This window comes from Crotalus tigris, unplaced genomic scaffold (genome assembly GCF_016545835.1).
Source record: "Crotalus tigris isolate CLP2741 ecotype Arizona unplaced genomic scaffold, ASM1654583v1 scf7180000024430.1745191, whole genome shotgun sequence".
In the NCBI taxonomy this organism is placed as follows: Eukaryota; Metazoa; Chordata; class Lepidosauria; order Squamata; family Viperidae; genus Crotalus; species Crotalus tigris.
The window spans coordinates 67,163-89,771 of record NW_024100597.1 but is presented as its reverse complement, the minus strand read 5'-3'; the positions used below and the strand labels follow the sequence as shown (position 1 = coordinate 89,771).

General features: G+C 34.3%; 1 protein-coding gene across 1 annotated transcript in view; it reads left to right on the top strand.

Moving 5' to 3' along the window:
- The window catches only part of GPR149 (G protein-coupled receptor 149), a 35,994-nt gene that overhangs the window by 2,594 nt on the left and 10,791 nt on the right, over nucleotides 1-22,609 (top strand). Inside the window, exons 2-3 of the mRNA XM_039330626.1 lie at nucleotides 876-1,068; nucleotides 7,577-8,028. Of these exons, the coding sequence (XP_039186560.1) occupies nucleotides 876-1,068; nucleotides 7,577-8,028 (645 nt within the window). The remainder of the gene's footprint in view (nucleotides 1-875; nucleotides 1,069-7,576; nucleotides 8,029-22,609) is intronic.

Genomic DNA, 22,609 nt, shown 5'->3' with positions numbered 1-22,609 from the left:
CCTCTCCACCTCCCTATAATAATTCAAATGGCCCTTTATTAATAGCTCAGGGTTGAAGCTACTTCTCTGCTACAGAACAGGCATCAATATTTATTGTTTCACTTGAAGCAACTGGCATTTCTGAGAGACACAGATGGGACTTGTGTTAGAACAGTTCCTTTTTGACATCTGTCAAGATTCAAAGACATGCGAAGCACAGTTGAGACAAATTCCAGGAGAACAGGAATGTTTATCTGGTGTATTTCAGAGAGCAAATGGCGTTGGATGTCTTTTGATAGGCAACAGAGACTGCTTGTTGTGGCGTGCATTGTTTTACAATGGCCCTGTAAATATATCTTCAGCCAAATATCTCTACAAGCTATGGAATGAACTTAAGGGTTCACCTTCGTGCCCAGGACCTAATGGACTATGGGCCATGCAAATCTGAGTCTTAGCCTTACCAAGAGCAGAGAAAGGATAAGTGTGCTCATAAATATGTTTGGCGAGTGCGAGGATACTGTGTGTGCAATTTTTGTTTTGGCTACTTTGGGCTTTGGTTTTGTCTGCCTTATTATGTGGATTCCCACGTAAATGAGGTTGTTGAGAGGAATAGGCTCACTTGTATTACTTGTATAGGATTGCAACATATGGCAAACCTGCTTTGCAATGCTAAATAAAAGCTCTACTGAACTCAGTGGCATTTATTTGTGAATAGCAGGTTTAGAAAAATTTTGTACACCTATCTGGATCATGTCTTTGTTTTCTAAGATGCCAATATTCATGTCTGGGGAAGCCTATATAGCAAGGATTTAGAAGAGGGAGTATAATATGTGATCGCTTCTAATTCAAGTCAACTGTCTGTTGCTTAATTTCTCTGGAATACCTCTCTCTTTCAGATACAAATGGTTGTTCAATACACTGTTGGGTTTCAAAATCTTTCCTTTGAGATATTCAGCTTCCTGCTAACTTTGCTAGCTGTCACTGTCACTCCGATGTTTATCTTGTCAGAGCACTGGAGTCACCTGCCTTGTGGCTGCATTATCAATTGTAGAAAGAGCATCTATGCAGTGTCATCAGAGGAAAACAAGGGTAAGTATGAAGGACGGGGAAAGAGGTTACATTGCCTCTTCTGAAGGGACACTATCATGTCTTTCTGTAACATAGTGCAGATCCAAGGGGATGTAAAATCTGTAGTTTTATATTGTTTTAACATTTTTCATTAGAACACTTCCTTGAGACCTGAACTGATTTATTTTAAAATGTAGACTCCAATGTGATATTGAAAGAGCAATGTGGTCTCTGGCTGACAGAGGTTCAGCATCCGTTACATAAAATAAGGACAAATAAGAAAAAAAAATGCTATGGTTTTGCAGTCTTTTTTCATCAAAGTTAATGGCAGTTCACATGGTGGATTTTTTTATCTCCATGTTTCATAAACAGCCAAAGTTTCAAATTGCCTGTGCAGGCAACCCATATACAGTACATTCCAGGGACTATGAAGCACAATTTTATTCACAATTCATGCCCAAAGCAAAATGGATCTTAAGAGAGAGAGGTGGTTTTTTTTCTGTCCAAAAAGATGCATCCTCTGGATCTTCTAGAGCCTGCTTCCATGTTTGCTTTATGTCAAGAAACCATGTGTACACCTTCGGCATATTTCTGGCTTTGATCAAATATTTGCAGAAAGAAATTTATAGCAGATGGCGATTGAACAATTACCTAACATTTTAAAACCAAACTTTCTCTCATTTTGTTTATGCTAAAGGTTATTTCTCTCCTCTGCCCCAAAATAAAATATTTACCCTATCCTTATGGCCTCATGCAGAATTTAATAGTTAAAAGTACAATCACAAAATCTAAACCAATATTCCATTGCTTTAATATCTTTTATTTTTATGACTACTTTTGATGGCAACTGCAGCTTGCTTTTATTTCTAAAGTATTCTGTTACAAAAGATAGGAGTAGCAAGCAACAATTGGAATAGGCAACCTGGTGCCCTTTAGAAGTTCAGAAATCCAATTCCAATCAGATGCAGTTAAAGTGGCCAATGAGAAGAGATTGTCAGGATTGTTGCTGGAAACATCTGGGGACACAAGGATCCCCACCACTGATTTAAGCCTGGATTCCAGAATCAAAGCACAGATAGCCCACAACGTACGACCACAATTGAGCCCAAAATTTCTGTTGCTAAATGAGACATTTGTTTGCCCCATTTTACGACCTTTTTGTGACAATTGTTAAGTGAATCGCTGCAGTTGTTAAGATAGTAATATGGTTGTTGAGCGAGTGTGGCTTCCCCATTGACTTTGCTTGCCAGATGGTTACCAAAGGTGATCACATGACCTCTTGACACTGCAACCATAATAAGTCAGTTGCAAGTTTTCTGAATTTTCATCACGTGACCATGGGGATGCCATAAGTCACTCAGTAACTTTGAACAGTCACTGAGGGAACTGTGGTAAATCGAGGACTACCTGTAATTAACCAGCTTATTTGCAGAAATGGTAGATTTGGAATTCTGAGAACGTACAACGAAAGCTCTCACAAGATGGCTGTTAAGATAGTTATATACATAAAACATCAATTCCAGTGGTGGGATTCAGCCATTTTGCACCACTTCGGCAGAACCGGTAACTAATTTTTTATTGCCCAGGCCCAGAATGGACTTCTGGAAGCGGCATCCACACAGAGAACTGGTTGTTCACATATTTGAATCCCACCACTGATCTATTCCCTTCTATTTATTTGGAGCACCCTACAATTCCCTATTTCATTGGCCTTTTCTTTTTTGGGGTAGATGGATACAGCTCCAGGTTGCAGCTCCTTGTCATTTTGATTCTTTAAGAACACCTACTGTGTGTGATCTATTTAACCGTGGAGATATTCTTATGAATACAAATAATGTTAGAGGCTGACACGTAAGCAGCTTACTGTCTTCCCTGTTGAAGTCCTTAAATATTATTGTGTGTGTATGTGTGTTTTCAAGTCAGTGTTGAAGATATCCCTGCATTTTTCTTAGCAACATTTTGCGAGTGGTTTGCCACTGGCTGCTACCCAGAGCTGAGAGAAACTGACTGGCCCAAGCTCATCAGTTGACTTTGTATCTAAGGTGGGACTAGAACTCATGTTTCCCTGATTTCTAGCCTGATGCCTTGACCACTACACCAACCTTATTACTTAATATTTTAAGCCGCTGAATTGAACAGAATTTTTATGAATTCCTGATCAGAAAGCTTTCAGGACTAAGCTGTTGCAGGACTGAGATATTATTTCCTTATTTTGCATAGGGCAGGAAAATAAACTAATACTGTTATTAGTAATAATTGCATAGGTCCCAGTTTCATATCAAAAACTATGCAGATGAAACTATTCAATCTAGCTCTGGGACTTAAGCATAGAGGGTGATTGAACCACAGTTTATTCTGAAGGGATGTTTTTATGCACATTGTTCTTCCTGAATCACTACGTAAAACAAATATTAAGAATTAAAGTCAGTTGGACAGAAAAAATGTAGCAGATGTTGAATTCCAAGTCAATTGCACACCAAACAAAATCAGAATAAAAAGACTTAAATTGGAGACATTCAGTTAGATGATTAACATATTAGTTAAGTACCGGTAAGTCATTCTGATTCCTGACAACTGCATGGACAAATGTTTAACATCGTGAAGCTCTTCCCAAAGAAACCTGTAATTTCTTTAATTTCATGTATTTACTTTATTATTTTTCTTCCCATTTTTCTAGTTCTCCCATATTTCTAAACATAGGCGACATAGATCTAGTCCATCATCCAATGATGAGACAAAAACAATACACTGAAATGATGGGAAGTATAGGTTTATTATAACAATGTAACTAAAAGATTCTTCATACCTGCCCAGGCCCTGTTTGAACCTCCATATGGAGGTAACACCTCACAATTTGGCAAGCCCATGTTCCCTGAAATTAGGCAGCCAATAAATTTCAACATCTGACTGACTGTGACAAACCATAATATTGTATGCTTATAAAAAAAGAAATCTATTCTTATCCGAATCATGACTGGAATCCTCAGAGCAATACCAAATGAACTCTCTCAATATTTGGAATTTTTTAATTTATTTGATGTGAACACCTTAATTTTACAAAACAAAAATAAAACACATCTTGTACCTATATCTTTAGGCACTATCTTAAAAAAAAATTAGGTCCTTGGTTGGGACTTGAATTATTAAGTTAACACCAGTTTTAGACTGTGACTCTAATTGTAGATTACTAGTAATAATAATATCTGTGGCTTGTGAGCACATCTGACATTTTCAAAGCCTAAAAAGCAGAGGCTTTCAATTGAAAAACTCAATAAATGGAATTATCAGTAGCTTTCTTAAGCTGCATTGATTTAATGCAGTCCCTATAGGCTAACGGGCCTGATTTAAAGGGAAGAAAATTAATTTTAGTCAAAAGTTGACAAGTAAAAGCCAAGCTCTAGCTTCTACAGAAACTAAATCTATCTCCAAACATAAAATGGTATTCTTAATTCATTTTTGGGACAGCAAGGATCGAGGAGTTCTTCTTAAAATCCACGATCCTCTTAGTAATAATTTTCAGATGTGTAATTTGATGGCAATTGTCTTCTTTCTCTCTCTTTTTCAAAAGTAGCTTTCACAGCTATGTATTGCCACTGGAAAGAGTATACTTGCAATTGTTCTGATCTTTGCTGTCATAGAACTATCCTCATCCTTCATGACAATATATCTGCCTTCCTCATTAGAATTAATCTTCTTTTTGTTCTACAGCAACTGACCGTGTTTCATTGTGAGAGTTGTCTCACTGTCTGCTGACAATATTCTCACATCTTAAGTTATTATCTGGAATCAAAACAGGAGAATAGCTAATCTTTCCATACATTTACTAAGACACTAACCCTCTATTGGACAGGAACAATCAGTCTCATTCTTGTCTCATTCTTTTTCCTATCAAAACCATTATTTTTCTCCAAATTTGGTTTATGCAACACCTTCTTGTTCACTGTAAAGATTCCTCAGAAGAATGATCAGAGACAAAAAGAATAATCCAACTTGTCTTATTTGTAGAAATCTGTGTAAATATCTTCTTTGTAAAATATGAACTTGAATTTTGCTTGCATAAGGAATTAATCAGCTAGGTCAGTATTGGTATATTCACCAATATTTTATAATCTTTAGGCTATAAAATCTTGTTTTATATTTATTGACAGAGAACTGTTTGCATAGTAACTACTTCTTCTCCTGCAACTTTAATCAGTGCAAATATGTATGAACTTGCTCCACTGTTTTCTTATATCACACCTGGTTTACTTTCTATCATACCATATTCTAAAAAGGCATTCTATAATTCAGTAATTCCATTTATTTTCATATTCCTTCGACCACATTTGATTTTATTAGATCTCTTTTGTGATTAGATCTGAGTATTCCGATCTAGATATTATTTTCCCTTGAATTTTTGTAATTTTGTTTTAACATTTCTCTTTTTTTCCCCATGTTCTTTTACCTTTAAGCCAAATATTTATAGTATCTTCCTCAATTTCTTTCTGAAACTGTCTTGGCTGCCTGGATTGCATTGGACTGCATTTCTCCATCTTCTTTTTTCTAATTATAGTGTTGTTTGATTCTGCTATTGTACATCCAGTAATGCCCATGTACTATATACTTATAATCTGCATTTATGTTGCTTGAAAAATAAATAAATATTTTTTCATGTGTTTATTTATTAACACATTCCCTCCATTATTTCCTTTCTTCAAATCTTCCTATGGTTTCATTTTCCATTTCTCCAACATTTGTATGGCAATCATCCTTTATAGTACTACTTTAGTACTTTTGCAATTTGCCAACATCTTCCCTATGTAATGGGGACAAACACTTGTTGGGTATACTCTAAATCTGATAGATATGACCCTATCATTTATTGAGTCATAACCAAGCACTTAGAGGTGCTTGTTTTTAGTATTATTGTTACTCAATTTCTTTATACTGTTTTGACTTGTTCCTGAATATAGTATGCAATTATATGATTTAAAGTAGCTCATTCCAGACCACCTATGTTTAAATATTCTTAAAGTATTCAGTTTAATAGACTTCATTTCCATTTAATAAATTCAAGTTGCATTTGCTGCAAGCCATTCCATATTATAACATCATGTGTTTTTGAAATATGAGAAAATCATCTTGATATCATCTAGTCTTGATATCTAGACTATGAAAGCTCACTGTTCTTCCTCAGTAACCAGAAAAGTATTTTCCATACTAGGACTCTCAACACCTGGCAAACAAACTCATCCTAATATTTTAACCAAGCTTATATTATTTTCTTGGTAAAAGTACAAAGTGGTTTGCTATTGCTTTTTTTCAGATTTAATTTTGGATTGCCACTGAAATAAAACTATATCCAAGCCCTGCAAACAAGTTGAAGGGTGAAGCACTAAACCATCAAAATAATATGCAGAAAATTGTAACACTATAGGATAGGGTAGAATAGGATAGGATAGTGAATTATATAATATATTGTAGCAAAAGTATAGTAATAGTATATATTGTACAAATGTATAGCAATATTTTTTCAGGGTATTATTAATGCTAGATCCAAGTCAAATTAGAATTTATTTTTATATTATTTCTGTTACAATACACTCATTTAATTTACTTCTAGTGTAAATTTCATAGACTTTCAAAGAGTATACAGTTCCTAATAGAACCAACATAAAAACTGTTTTCTAATAGCTGGGAATAACTGTGCTCTTGTTCTAAGAAATGTTTATTTCACATTCCAAGTGTTATGATATGCCTATCTTCAAGTCATAAATAAATATATACAGTAAATGTGCAAAATAGATTTAGTACAATTTTAAATACACTTACTAGAATAAAACTCATTGAGTTCACTTAATCACTGTATGACTGATTTCCCTCTGGGCATCCACTGCACATGATCAAATGAAGGACAGCTTTTTTTGGATGATTGCCCAGTTGCCACACTGTCTGGAAGATAATGACTTCCTGCTGCTTTTCTTATTTTTTGTAAGCATTAAAATATATCTGTTGGCCTGGTCAACATTTCTGCTAGAAGGGAGTTGGAGAAGGCTCACCCACTCCAACCTATGTCTTCCTCTATTTAATCTCTCTATGAGGCTGCAAGGGAATGAAAAGCAAAGAGAAAGTAAGACAGAGTTCCTTAGAGCAATCACCTTAGAACTTTTATCTTTTTGCCAACAGTGAAATATAAGGTCAACCTTTTGTTAACCTTTGTTCCAGTTTGCACAGTGAGGAACCTTAGTCTGTTTACAGCTAAAACTAATTTCCTCTAGTGCCTGGTACTAATTAGATTATGGTGTTTATACAATGTACTGACCTACTTCCTGACCCAGTAAAGAATGTTGTACAAATCCACCTAGTCTTCAACTATTTTCTATTTTGTCATTTAATGTTTTGAAACATTGCTTTAAAATATATGTTTTGATAAAATGCACTGCTAACCCAATTATCAAAATACTATGTACTTTAAAAAAAAAAACAACACTATTAACTGTCCTGCTGGTTTCTAGCTGTTTTAATGCAATGATTTACTTTCTTTCTTCAGCCAAAAGAAGAGGCTTTGAATTCAATTTGTCCTTTCAACAAGGTTATGGAATCTATAAGATATCCCATGACAACCGCCACAGTGATGGTAGCAATTCAATATCCTACCACAGCTTGCTCAACTGCGATTGTGAGAACACAAAAGAAACTCAAAAAGACAGCAGCAAAATGGAGTTCAGCACCATTTCCGTAGTGGACAGCTCCACGTGTAAAAATGTTGCTGGTTGCAAAAACCTTGACAGCACAGACACCAGGAAAGACTTAAGCAGGGATAAATTCATAGACAGTCTACTTTCTGAAAAAATGACATATAAAAAAGAAGAGATCCGGAATATTGAAAAAGGAACTTTTTTTGAAGGACCAGAAAGAAGGTTGTCTCATGAGGAGGGCCGGAAACCAGAACTCTCTGACTGGGAGTGGTGCAGAAGTAAGTCGGAAAGGACCCCTCGACAGGTAGCGTGTAATTTAGTACTGAAATTTTTTATGTCCAAGGTTCATAACTTGATGCCTCTTTCAAACCTTTGAATGTTGAAAACTTTCCACTAAAGTACAATTTTTAAAATGAAACAAAGGGAGGATAGGATTAGGTGTATGGGGAGTAATTATACAATTATATTTACTTAATTTCATACAGCTCAAATGTAGACAAATCAAATTTAGTTATTGTCCTTGACCCGCTACTTCTTTGTCCTGGCCCTGCCTACTTTGGGAAGTAGGTAATTCAAAAGGAAAGTGTGATTGGCAGCAAAAAGTTGCACATGCTCATTTGTTTGTGACTGTAACAAGTGCTAAGCATTTCAGTGTCGCTGGTTCTAAGTTTTCTAAGTGATAAGTCACCTTGCTACTCAGGTTTGTAAAAAAAAACATAGCCATATTCTACATTACAATTCAATCAAGGCAATATATTTAGCATAGTAGAATGCATTCCAATGAATTTCACTGGAAAGTAGTAAATTGGAGATACTTTAGTTTAGCTATGTCTATAATTTATTTTGGCAGTTAAGATGTAGATTGGGAGAGTAGTTATATATGAATTATTACTGATTTCATTCAAAAATATAAGTATAATTCAAAGAAGGCATGATTCAATTTGAATGTGTGATTTAAGGCGGCAAATATTTAATTTATGCAGCTTCAAGTTTCTTCACATTCTGAAAAAAATAAATAATTTCAGAGTATAAAGGAGAAAAAAACACTGCAGCTGCTTCATTTTTTTTTTAAAAAAAGATAATAATACAAAAATACCAGGAATGGTAGATCTTTTACAGCACACCCTCTCTGCTGAGTTTGGACTGAATACTTTCCCTTCAATGATTTTTAAAAAGATATTTCCTTTGTACCCCTTTTAAGACAGATGTAGTGTGGATAAGGAAACTTAGCTTCCATGTATTCTAATGAGAAACTGTAGAGAGGTTAAAAACCTGTAGAGAAGCTATGTTGAACCAATCAGAAGGTGACTCAGATTTAAAAATAAAATTTTTCCAAACATTAATTCAAAAATATGTCCCTCCTTTCAATTTCCACTTTTATTTTCAATTGGAAAAGAGTTCAGTAAGCTTAGCAGGACTCTCAAGAGTTCCCATTAATTTGCTCTAAGAGTATGGCTTTGCTACTTCTTGAGAATGAGAAGACAGGTTTGTATAGTAGATCAGCAAACTTAGCCACTCATAAAAAAACTTTGCTGGGTACCAGGGTGGGTAGATATATTAGTGAAGCGTGGCCCATTCTGAGCAAGATTTGGTTGAAGGTCTGGCAATATGACTTAAGTAATAGAGGTACCAGAAACAAAGCTCACATAGAAAAGGCTGGCATAGACAAAGTGACATTTGTAGGGTTGATCTTCACCTTGACTCCCTCCTCCATTTTAAAAGTAGTAGACACTTGGACTAATGCCAAGAAATGTTAGCCTATACCTGATACATGATCCTGTCCAAATTCATTTTTGAGCCAAGAGCATGTACCTTATAAATCAGGGGTTCCCAACTGGGGGATGCGATATGACATTCCAGGCAGTGCAAAAACTTGGGTTTAGAAATTTCAAAGTTATAGTGTATATGCATAATTTGTTGCCATTATTTCAAACTTTTGTAAGGGGTGCAAGAATATATCAGAAAAGTTCTAGGGGTGTGGGGTATAGAAAAGGTTGGGAACCACTGTTATAAATTTTCAGCTCATAGTCCAAGTGGCTGGAACTTTCTTTTTAATTAATTTCCAGTTTAAATTAAAACAATTTTAATATTTGACTTGACCCCATGCACTACTCAATCCCAGCTCTATTTCTACACTCTAAGGTGTAAAAATACACTTTTTTTAAAAAAAAAGTACTTTCCTGCTATGGAGAAAAAAAATAAAACAGTCTTTAAAGCAAGCAATAATGATCCACAAGATAAGTTGTAGACCATGCGTGTCCAACCTTTTGGATTGTCTAGGCCATATTGACTGGGAAAAAAGTGCCTAGGGTCACATATAAAATATATAATACAATTAATGTATATAAATAACAAACTTCCTTATTTTTTTATAAATCTTTTGGAATTGCATTACTAACTCTCCAGGGACACATGTGGACTATGGCTACAGATTGGATACATTTTTTGTAGACTGTTGATTGGAAAAATAGGTAGAGTGGCAGAACAGAACAAGTTGAACAAGATTATCCCAAATAGTGCATTTCTTTCAGTTTCCATTTCTTTAACATGTATTATGTCAACAATTTTTTTAATTGGGGATATACTAAAACACTAGTTTTAAAAACTGCATTATCCACTAAATCATTCCAGCCCCAGGTTCAGAAGAAATTATTTTGGTTTATATGGTTGGACACTGTTCCATAATTTAAACTAAAAATGTGATGGTTCAGTCTCATCCATTTGACAATAATTGTCTTGAAAAGGCTGACCTTTATTTGATTTTCATTATGATACTCAAATGCAGTTATGTTCTGAGTACCTTTGAGCGACTTTGTCTCATTGCATGACTGTTCAAATATTTTGGCAGTCTTATAAAATATTGACAACTATTAGAAGCCAGTTTTTCAGCTTTTGTCTATAATGGAAAGACCATTGTGTAATCCCTTGAAAATTTTCTGAAATCTTATCCATATCTATTCAGAGCCATCCCGAAATATTTTTTCACTATCCAAATGAACAAATGCTATTGTCTCTTTAGCTGAGATTGAACAGGCTATTAAGGCATGGCTTACATACTACTGTGACAAAACCTTGCTTGTGCATTTGAGTGAATACATGTTCATTATGTTTTAGTATGTTATGTGATATGTGTTAAGACTTAACTTTGTCTTAGTCTAGTATCTTATGGAAACATGGACATTGTGGTTTGTTAACCATACTTTACAAATTAGTATTTTCTGTGAGTACAGTTTTACATGCTTATGATAGTTTTTGTTGTTCAAATTTGCATTACTCCACTTAAAAAATTACACTTCTGAGGTTTCTTCTTCTGTCCGACTTTGGATTCCTTATTTTATAAATTCTAAAAGCAAACTGCAAAGCTGAACATTTGAAACCATCTGTTCCTAGAAGGAAAACTGAGTGTATTAAGAAATTTTTTCAAGTGAGCAAGCTCCAAATTCATACAGTAAGCGAAAAAGCAGGACAGGAAAAAAAAGCAAAAGTATCATTATCCCACCACTCCCCAAAAGACAAAATTGGCTTGCAGAACTGTCTCACTGAAATGAAACTAAAATAAACACTTATAGAAGAGAATGAGAATCAACACGCACAAAAACATGGCAATAGCACTTAGACCTATATACTGCATCATAGTGCTTTACATGACTACAACCTCTCAAAGCAGTTTACAGAGTCATCCTATTGCCCTCCAACAATCTGGGTCCTCATTTTACTGACCTCAGAAGGCCGAGTCAACCTTGAACCAGTGAGGATTGAACTCCTAGCAGTCAGCAGAATTAGCCTGCAATACTGCGTTCTAACCACTGCACCACCATATAACTAGAAACATCCCTTCTACCTCTATGCCCACCATGCAGAGTAGGCTATGTAGTCAGGATAAATACCAGGTGGCAATCACATCACCATTAAGAAGACCAGAAATAGTCCCAGTTATCAGTTGAACCAACCGCAGTCACCTTCTATGACCTTCAAACCTGACATCTTATGAAACTCATTATCCTATAATGTAATCAGAAAGCTAGATCTGCAAGTGTGAGATATATAAGAACAAGGTAATGACATATTCTTTCCCAAGCAACAGCCCCCCCTCATTGGCACAATCACCTTTGTTTGCTTCACTGGATAAACATGGCTTCTGTGCAGCTGTAGTTGAGAAGGGCATTTCATACAAAGAAGAAACCATTCCACTTGAACTGATGTACCAAGGATACAGAAATGAATTTTTTTTCAGATAGATAAAAATATGGGACTATGGATTTATTTAAATATTGAAAATAGTAAATTTTGTTTTTTCATGATAAAGAATAAACACTAGAGCTCACCATACTGAGTAAAAATATTATATGAAATGCACTCAGTAACTTCAGGGATATATTTGCTATTAAAAATTAATGATGAATAACTAAAAACCAAATTCCTTTTGGAAACAGACATTGAGTTCACTCTTCTACCTAAGGAAAACAAAAGGAACGTCTTTTGTTTTAAAACCAATTTAAAACCACTCAGAATTAAAAACAACAAAAATAACATAAAAATAACAGCTGAGAAAATTCACAAACACTCAGACAAGGCATGATACCCATGTTGTTGGTTTTTTGTTTTTGTTTTTTATTTTTGTTTTTTATTTTATTTATTTCAAGATCACATCACCTGCCACAATGTGTTTTGTTGCATAGTTATAGCCTTTTCATTTAAAAGCACAATTCTATGCAAATTTTCTTAGAATAAATTTGTACTTAAACCCATGTTGCTATAAATATTACTACCTAAGTAACTTTTTGGATTCTGATATAAAAATGTCCTTGAAAACAATAGTTTCTACCAATTCTAACAGCTAAAGTTCATTAAAACAATGTGTCATAACCATAGTCCCAAACATGTTACTTGATTGCCTATCTGGAACAGAGAGACTGTGATTCAGTATAAGCCAACTTCGTATGAATAATTAAAAATCAAATTGGGGCTTCATGTTGTCATTTCTTTGCCCTCCCCTGCCTGCTGTATTAAAGGTTGGTTCTATTGCAGTACATTTCTTATATAAAAGCTATGGGATTTATGCACCATTGTATATATGTCACATAAGTACTCATGTAATATCTTTAATTTATGTATTTAAAAGGTTTATATAGTTGCCCACCCTAACTCTGGGCAACCATATAAACCTTTTAAATACATAAATTTAAACAACAACAGTAAAAGCAAATAACTATAAAATATGACCATAAATCCATAAAACAAAACAACTAGCTGAATTAGATCCAGAAGCCAACTGACAACCAATGTGATTCCTTCAATACCCAAGGCAAGTAGTTACATGGCTTCTAAATGATATAGGGTAATTTCAAGTAGAACAAGCTGCAATCAAACCATGAGCTGACAAGTGCATGAATTACCATGGTTAGTCCCTCCTAATCCAGAAACATCAGAATACTTTCAGAACAGTAACATATAGGAAAACATTCCCCTTATAACACTTTTCTGAAATGCTAAATTTGGCATCAGCAAACCCCAGTGTAGATCAAAAGCAGTTATAATTTCTTTTGTGTTAAAAGGTAAAATTCATAATTTTGGATATTTATTTAGCCTATTTGCTGTCTGTCCTTGTACTTCTTCCTACCTTACAGCTTATTATGTTATTATGTTTCTGATTTTGATGTTTTCTAAAGCATAATTCAAATCACTGACATTATTCCCTCATCCAGTGCAGTATCTAAGTTCAAGACCTCTGTTTGCAAGATCAGTTATCTCCTGAATTCAGGAGTAATTGTTGGCCTGCCATATATTTCCTGAACAAACCAAGAGAATGGCAAAAATAAAAAGAAATAAGAATTGATTTCAGAGGCTAGAGAAAAATAGAGTATTAACCATTATTGGTTAATAATGACTGATTTATTATTCTAGTAAATTTCATGGTATATGACAATTTCCTTATCATCATTTTGTGTTTTCAGTTTTTGAGTAAATATTGTTCTTTATGAATCATTGAGAGAAGCAAATTTTTCCCCTTTTAGTGACATCACAAATGTTACCCCGTGGTTTTTCTTTAAAGCATTCTAATTAACAGTTCATGGGAACACATTCAAGATAATGATTTTCAATACAGCATGTAGATTAAAAATGCACAATTGTGTCTAAAAATTGCTTTTCTACCAAGCAAGTGAAAAAAGCAATTCAATAATAATAATAAATAGCATTGCTTTTGCTAATATTGCTAAATAAATATTAGCTTTTATTTAGCTAGTATTGCTAAATAAAATTAAAATTAAAATTGAACTTGGGACTAGTTCTGATTCTGAATATTCCATGAATCTCAAACTTTAATTATATTTTAAGAGTGGTATAATTCATGTCATTTAAAACTAAAGGAATTTTATCAAGAGCTTGGCATAATGACTTTTAATTAAACCCACTAGGTTATCATGAAAGTCTTGGAAAAAAAGTATAGGAAGATTTGAAATTAAAATTGAATAAATAAATTTGAACCTCTTCATGGTATAAAATTCCTGTCTCTGCTGATCTAGCTTTCCTTGCAGTTCAATTATATAAACCTAAACCTACATATTTCTAACATTAAACCTAAGACTAAACTACTTCAATTGTCCGTGTCCTATTGTCTTCCAATTACAGCTGTAAGTTGTGATGGTTGTAAAGTGGTTTTATGATTTTATGATCTTTTTTGAGGAAGTCATTACATGAAAGCTGCAGTTTTTAAAGTGAACTCTTCTTCTCTGTGGGGCACGTTTTTTTTTGCCCAAAACTAGAAGAATACAGCAGTTTCCAGTTTCCAGCAAAAACATCATAAATCATTGGCCATAGGGTGCTGCAAACAGCTATAAATGTAGATCAGTTGCCAAGCACCCAAAATGCAGTCACTTGGGGGCAGCAAACATTGGAACTTAGAAACCAGGTCATCAGTAGCTTTTGGGGATGCATTGTAACTTTGAACATTAATTGACCAGTTGAGGACTACCTATAATCATATGCAGCAGAAATTTTAGGCTGTGCTGATTTGTGTGCAGAGTAGTTCATTTTTACATGCTGAAAATATGTATCTACTGAAATCAAACAGAAAGATTGTGTCTTCCTTCTTTCCTCCCTCGCTCCCTCCTTTTCTGAAATAAATGATTGCAGAGGATGTTCATGTTTCCTTAGTAGGGAATGGAATAACACCCATGGGTTCCTTTTGGTACTTAATAGCAGCCCAACTGATATTTTCACAAGTAAAATAATATATGGAAAAATAACAGAATAGGCAACCAACATGTCACAAGCCAAAGCACTAGCATCCAGTAACTTATTTTCTTTTACAATAAGGCCTTGAGATTCCATAAGATCCTGACTGTCCTTCTTAAAAAATGAAAAAGGCTATCTACAGGTCCAAGTTTTATTTGGAAATCTGCTATCCTGCATCTCTATGAGTTTTCTGTGTGTGCGTGCTTGCCTGTTGTTAAATAGCAGTTTTGTTGCATGTTAGAAGCATAAATATGTGATTTTGCAATTGGAGCTCGGGCTTCTCTTTCTACTTAGGAAATCAGGCAAGTTACTTCTTACTAGCCTCACCAATTTGCCTTCTAGAAAATGAATTTAGGAACCATGTTCTGGTCAATAAGTTCTATATATGTTCTTAGTTAACACAATAGAACATGGGCATCTTTTTCAGCACTAACTCCAAAAGCTTTAGGCTCTTGCTGAATTATTTCATTGAAATGGCCCACTTCTTCAGCATAATGCAAAATAGGATGAGAATGTTTTTGTTATCTCTTTTTTCTGATTGAAGGTCAGTGACAGCTATATAAATGCATATATGGATTTATATGAGTGGAGGCAGAGGTAGCACATGGATTTTCCCATGGTAATATTTTGAAACATAAGTTTATTAATAGGGGATGGTGGAGAATAGATGCCTTACCAGGGCTCCGCTGTCCACTTGACTCTTGCCTGGAGCTCCCATTTAAGGGACTCTCACATCCTAGATTTAGCACTCTGCATAGGACATTGTGCATTCCCTTCTCAGCACTGAACTAAAGAAATCACTACTAAAGAACTCGGCACTTTACTAAAGAAATGGGCTGTATTATCAGCCTTTTCCTCTACCTTCTCTCAGGGTCATCTTGAACTTGAAAAATTGATACTCTCATGATTGTTCACTAGCACTTTTCTCTAATGGGAAAACTCATTCAGCACATTAGGCGAAATGAATTTGATTGGGCTTTGTACTCTATTCCTTCAGAAAAAAATATTATAGCGATTCTTCATTTAGGAAGAGCTTTGGCAACAACAAGGCTTGATCAAAAGGAACCTTTGCTGAAATTTAGCTATTCATTAGTATGGAGGGGATGGGGCTGACTTTGGTCTCTGGGGGGATCTTTGAGTGCGTCCCACTCATTTTCATAAATTAAGCTTCGGCAGACTTCTACCTGAAGCTATATCACTCAGATTAATAAGAATGTCAAGTTCTGTGTGCAGGACTCTTTGTTTTATGCGAGGACATAAACACACTACATCTTACAACACTGAGATATTGAAGCACTGGTTGAAGCCCCACATATTATCAATCAGGAAAACAAATCTATGCACGTAATTCAATATATTTCATCACATGGATTCAAAAAGCAAAGTTGCAGATCCATCACATTTCATTCACAGTTCTGGTGGTAAGGAAAAAAAATTGAATCTTTTCATTTGCTTGTTTATTTATTTATTGCAATTACTTATAAGTGATTGCTTGCTTTCCTATGTTGTAACAATAAAAACAACTATTATTATTATCGTTGTTGTTTGCTGCCCAACACCCAGTGATTATACTCTCTCTCCCAATAGGTCATCAAACAATTATTAAAGATAACAAATAATTTAAATTCTTAGGACTTTAGCCAGCATTTTAAAAATTAATCAAAGATAAACAGCCCTGAAGTGTTTTCTTTACTTAAAAAATAATAGTAATAACTCTACATTTCACTATCTGTAGTATTCATATTTCAATAGCAAGTTTACGTTTATTCATATTGTTTCCATATCTTTAATATATGTTATTCATATTATTTTGAATGCTCATATAAAAATAATATGATAAATAATCAAGGATATGCTTTTTAAAGAAACTCTTAAACCCTAATGTTTGTCATTTTATATGTAAAGGTGATTGACTGTGGCTCAGTTCTTTCTGCCAAATATGTTTCACTCTCCAGGAAAGGGAGGGAGTGAAATTAACACTCTAAGGAGCAATTCTGGGCATTTTGAGGAAACGTCAAAGAGAAGCAGAGGAACTGAGGAAGTTGCATCTAGGGAGCATCAGATTTAGGAAAGATTAGTCCAGAAAGTTGTTTTTGAGGAACAGGATTAGCTATATCTTTGCAAGAGCATTGGCTCTTTGAAACTTGTTCACTTAGTATAGTTTCTTCCTATCTTATGCTCCCACATCAACCATAGTAGTAAAAAAGGAGGTCCTCGAGTCAGATAGTTATATCTGTCTGTTGATGTACAGCAACAGAATAGCCATCATAGCCACAACAGTGAGAAATCCTTTTATTATTATTATTCTGACAATGTCTTCTTACCAAGATACAGATTTGCCTATCAGTAAATTCTGGAAGCTTAATGATACTCTCTGTTTCAGTTTTCAAAGCTTTAATTACTTCATGGTAGGAATCAATAATTAGTTCCACTTCTAGAAAGTGCAGACACATTTAATGGAATAAAATGAAAAGAGAGCAGGCCTTGTGTGGGACATAAGTATAACCAGATGTAAATTACAAAACTGATTATTTCCAGAATGAACATTCAATCAGGTTAAGTGAAGATTTCTGATAAAAAGAAAGCAATCCTCTCCAGATTAATATAGGCCTGTTCTCCAGGAATAAAATTCTAGAGTTTTTTTCCTACCTTCCCACTCAACAGATACTTGAGTTATTGCTATGATGTACTGGAAGTATTATTTAAGTTAACATAATAGATTTCTCTAACTCTGACCACAATTATTTTTTTCCTTAAAGAATGGTGGCCTAGAACAACTGGTTACAGAGTAACCAGATGAGATATAATTCTTATTTCTAAATGCTTGATATGAGTGTTGTTGAACTGGCTGGAAAGGGGTACCAGGGGACTAGGAAAATGAATGTCTTTGTGGAGAGGAAATTCAGTGTGATGTCAAACACAGACAGAATTTACTTTTATTTATTTATTTATTACTTATGTATTAAGTTTCTACAATCCCGTCTCACCTAAATGACTCTGGGTGCTTTACAACAACAAGAATTCACTTCTAAATGAAAGAATATTGGATAATATTCTTTTTAAAGAACGTCTCCTTGTTTACATTTCTGCCCTCACTAATGAGCAGTAGTCACAAAACAAAACAGAGATCCTTTGCTTTATCACAAATGGATGCAATAAGAAGGGTATGTTAAGATAGGATTCTCCAATCTTTCTGAAGGCAGGCTGTGGAGAAATGGCTACAATGGGACGGGAAAATGTACGTTTTTACAAAAATTGGAACTATGGCATGTATGTTCTGTTATAACATTTCCATATACTAGAAGGCAAACTGGGTAAAGATTGTTCCTGGTCATCGGCACAAAATGTTATTTTTGCCTCCCCCCCCCCCAGACATGTACACACATTTCCAAACCATTCCCCAGGTTGCACTCACCAACTGATTTTATACAAATACTAATGTGAATTATGTAAATTGCCACAGGTATTTTTGCAGATGAGGTGGACACTGTAACCTGCAATGCTATATAACCCAGTACACTTTTTCCTATAAAAGTTGGGGCACAGAACCTTCTGGATACTAAATAACACATTTTTGTCCCATGCATTAGGGTATTAGATAATCAAATTTTTCTACATACTCTTTATCAGGAATGTTGTATTAATCTCAGAACTATTGTTAAATTTTATATATTTTATATATATCTATTCAGAAGCAGGTCTCAATTTAATAGGCTTTATTTCTGTATTCCTGTAGTATTCCTATAGCTCTGGACCCACTTCTCCTCCAAGTCAGTTACAGGAGATATTTAATTCTTACTCTCCGAAGTTCAGTTGTCACAAGACAAATTGATACTCAAGGCAAGTGGACTTGCAAGGCCTATTTTTTTCTTTTTGAAAAAAAAGTAACAAAACACTTCTCATTATCACTCATTACAATTGCTGCAGTCATGTGGCTTTGAAGGCTAAAGGCAATGGCTCCTTATCTCTCATAGTTTCAACAGACAATACACAATATTCTAAAAGCAAAAAACAACAACAATCAACTATTAGTAAGAAACAATAGCAGAAAAGGAATATAAGCCCAGACAATCAAGACAATATTTCAGGAAACAAAGGAGTTGACATTTTGAATGTCATTACAATATATTAAATGAAGTGACTCTGAGTGGATTGAGCTTTGTATTTCAAGGTTAGGAAAAATAACTGAGATGGTGAAAAAGTACATAAGCCACATTTTCTATCTTCTCTCAGACAATGATTTTAAATTTAAAGTAGCTACGCCAATATATTCAGACCAAAACTACTAGTATGCATACAATTATATTATTCATAGATAAATAGCTAGATAGCTAGATAGATAATAGACAGATAGATGGATACATACATAGATAATTACATACAATGTCCATATATATTCTAACCTCCCATATGATTATATAGAATTGTATTAGAGAAAAGGCAAGCCATTTAGAATATTCCAGTCTATTACTAACATGCAGTGTCAGATAAGTATTGCATTTTGAAATGCTACCTCTCTTATTTATGTCAAATTCATATGGACCATTCTGAAAATGAACTGCCAGAACAGTTGATGCTGTTCAATTTTTCTCAGAGACAATCTATCCCTGGTTTTTTTCTATAGATGTCTCATAAAATAGTAGCGTGAAAGGCTATCATAGAAAGAAAAGCACTTTTGTTTGAAATTCTGTTCCATCTAAATTGATATTTTCCAGAGAGCAGAAAATGCACGTTATGTTCTTATTATTAGACACTTGGGAAATGCCAAACGTCATAGGAAGTGCATTAAAAATTAGTATTACTTTTCCTTCACAATATCAGTTTTCACATTAAAATGACAAATATATTTAGACCTTATTTAAGTCTGTTATACTTGATTCGTTTAAGTAAACATACCCCAAATATGTATGAATTCACAAATTTGTTGAGGAACTATACATTCTATTGAGTTTTTACTTTTCTTTTGTGTGAATGGAATATTCCACTATCTACAATAGTAGATTATGTTGCCAGATGGATTGGCCACAAATATATTTTTCTATGATTTAAACTCAATCTAAGTCTCTTTGGAAGAAAAAGATACCAATTTATTCAATTTGCATTTGGATACAAAATCACCTGTTTTGTTTTATTTTTCAGATAATACCAAAACTCAAATCAGAATATTATAACTCTCCAAAGGTTGCAATGCTGCTTACTATTTTTTTAAAACAAACAAAACCCATAGATGTGTCAGAGCAAAATCTGCTAAAAATGTATATGCAGGAAAATAATAGAGAAAAATGATAATAGGGAAAGATATTTAAAAATGGGAAACTGCCAACAAAAATGCATTTACTGAAGAACCCTGCCCCCAACCCATACTAATTTTTAATAATGCCCTTAAAAGAAGAAAATCTCTCATTTGAATTGAACCTGCCCTTCAAATGAACAAAAGCAAGCAAAGAAAGAAAAATCTTGACTCATTGGCAAAAACAAAGTAAGGATAAATAAAACTGACTGATTCTCCAGCTCTTATTCTCTTGCCTTATCAGGACTTTGAAGCATTTATACAGTGCTTGAAAGCTCTGCCCATTTTTTTCTTCACCTACAAGCTCATCAGCCAATAACTGACACTTCAGTGGGCTTGTTATACAAATAAAACTCATTCATGTACTCACAAAGTTGATGGAAACAAAATGAACTGAATGTTGTACCTTCTTAGGAATACATGTAGAGTAAGATTCTACACTGACACACACACACTCATACAGGGAGATAGATAGATAGATAGATAGATAGATAGATAGATAGATAGATAGATAGATAGATAGACATACATACATACATACATACATGCATGCATACATGTAATCCTCAATTTATGACCACAATTGAGTCCAAAATTTCTGTTGTTAAGTGAGACTGTGAGTTTTGCTCAATTTTATGACTTTTCTTGTCACAATTGGTAAGTGAAACTGCGGTTGATAAGTTAGTAACCCGGTTGCTAAGTGAATCTGACTTCCCCACTGACTTTGCTTGTCAAAAGGTTGCAAAAGATCATCACATGACCTTGGGACATGCGATGGTCATAAGTATGAACCAGTTGCCAAGCATCTGAATTTTGATCACCATGGGGATGCTACAAGGATCATAAGTCATTTTTTTCAGTACTGTTGTAACTTTGAACGGTCACTAAATGAACTGTTGTAAGCCAAGGACTACATACAAAGACAACACACACACACACACACACACACACACACACACACACACACACACAATACAGCCTTCTTTAAACTTTCAACAAATGTAAGAAAATATCCTTTTGCAGGATAGAGCAGGAAACTGTAGCAAATTACTTTTTATTGTATCTTAATATGCAATATTATATTTTCAGTCATTTCAGTTTATACTTGCATGGTGAGAAGTGACTCTCTGAACAGATTCCCCTGTTTTGTGGACTTTGAACCAGGATGTTCAAGTAATATAGTTAAAACTACATAGAAATTAAAACTCCATCAACTTCAACTTCTCCTACAACAATTATCATATTTCAGCCTGAATTTTGTACATTCCGTTCTTAAAATGGAGTTTATTATTTCCCAGGATAGTTTCCTTAGTCCACCCCTTTTAAAAACTGAATAGTCTGTACATTAGAAGCAATTTTAAGGCCAATATAACATGCTAAGAATAAGCTAATAATTCTGTAGGAAAAAAATCATTCCCAAAGAGACAAACCATGAAAATGTCATAGGAAGTAAATTTAGTTTTCTTGGCATGTTGTTTGGCATCTGATTTCCATTTTAACATGAATGTGCCTTGAGACATAAATATAAACATATTGCTACTGTTTTGCTTGATCATTACTGCCATACAATTTGGGGTAGCCTTCCAATTCTGAATAAGCTCCATATATATTTTGGGCTCTTTAGAGAAGTCAGTAATTAAGCTGGATGCATGTCTGAAATAACTAACCCTTTAATACAAGGGAGGAAAAAAAAGGGGGAAATGCATGTTTTCCTTTATCTAAAAATACAGTTATAGTTTTTCTTCCTTTGAAATTATGGAAAGGTCAAAAGCCATGTTTATTATATTACCTAGCAAATTATTTTGAGTTTCTTCCTGTGCTTTTATTCATAAATAAAGAATCATCTCTAATATGCATGAATTCACATTCTCTGTCTTAGATTCTTATCTGGGCAGAAATACAGAGAAAGGGAAGCTGTTGTTCTTGCTTTCACAATTTTCTACATGTCCTTAATGTGGTAATAAAGAATTAAGCTTGTGTAGCTGGGCTTCCTGCCTGAAGCAATTAAAGGACAGACTCTCTGTGAGAGACACTGTTAGGATGGTTGCTTTAAAGTAGAAGCTTGAAGCCTCAATGTGCTTCTTTTCTTTTCTTTTATCTTGTCAAGATTATCTGCTTCAGTTAGAATAATTAATTTTCTTATATGAATGAATGAAGGCCTTCACTGTGAAAAAAGAAACCTACAGCCAAAGTTCTAGGGCTCCAAGAAATGGCTTCTACTTAGATGCATTTAAGCAGAACACACCCACATTTACTTGTAGCTGTCCTTTTCCTGTCCAGTTGTGCTATCTTCCATAGAATATCTTTTGATGACCCTTCTCCTATCTTTAAAAGTGATAGGCAGCGGCAATGGTAATAT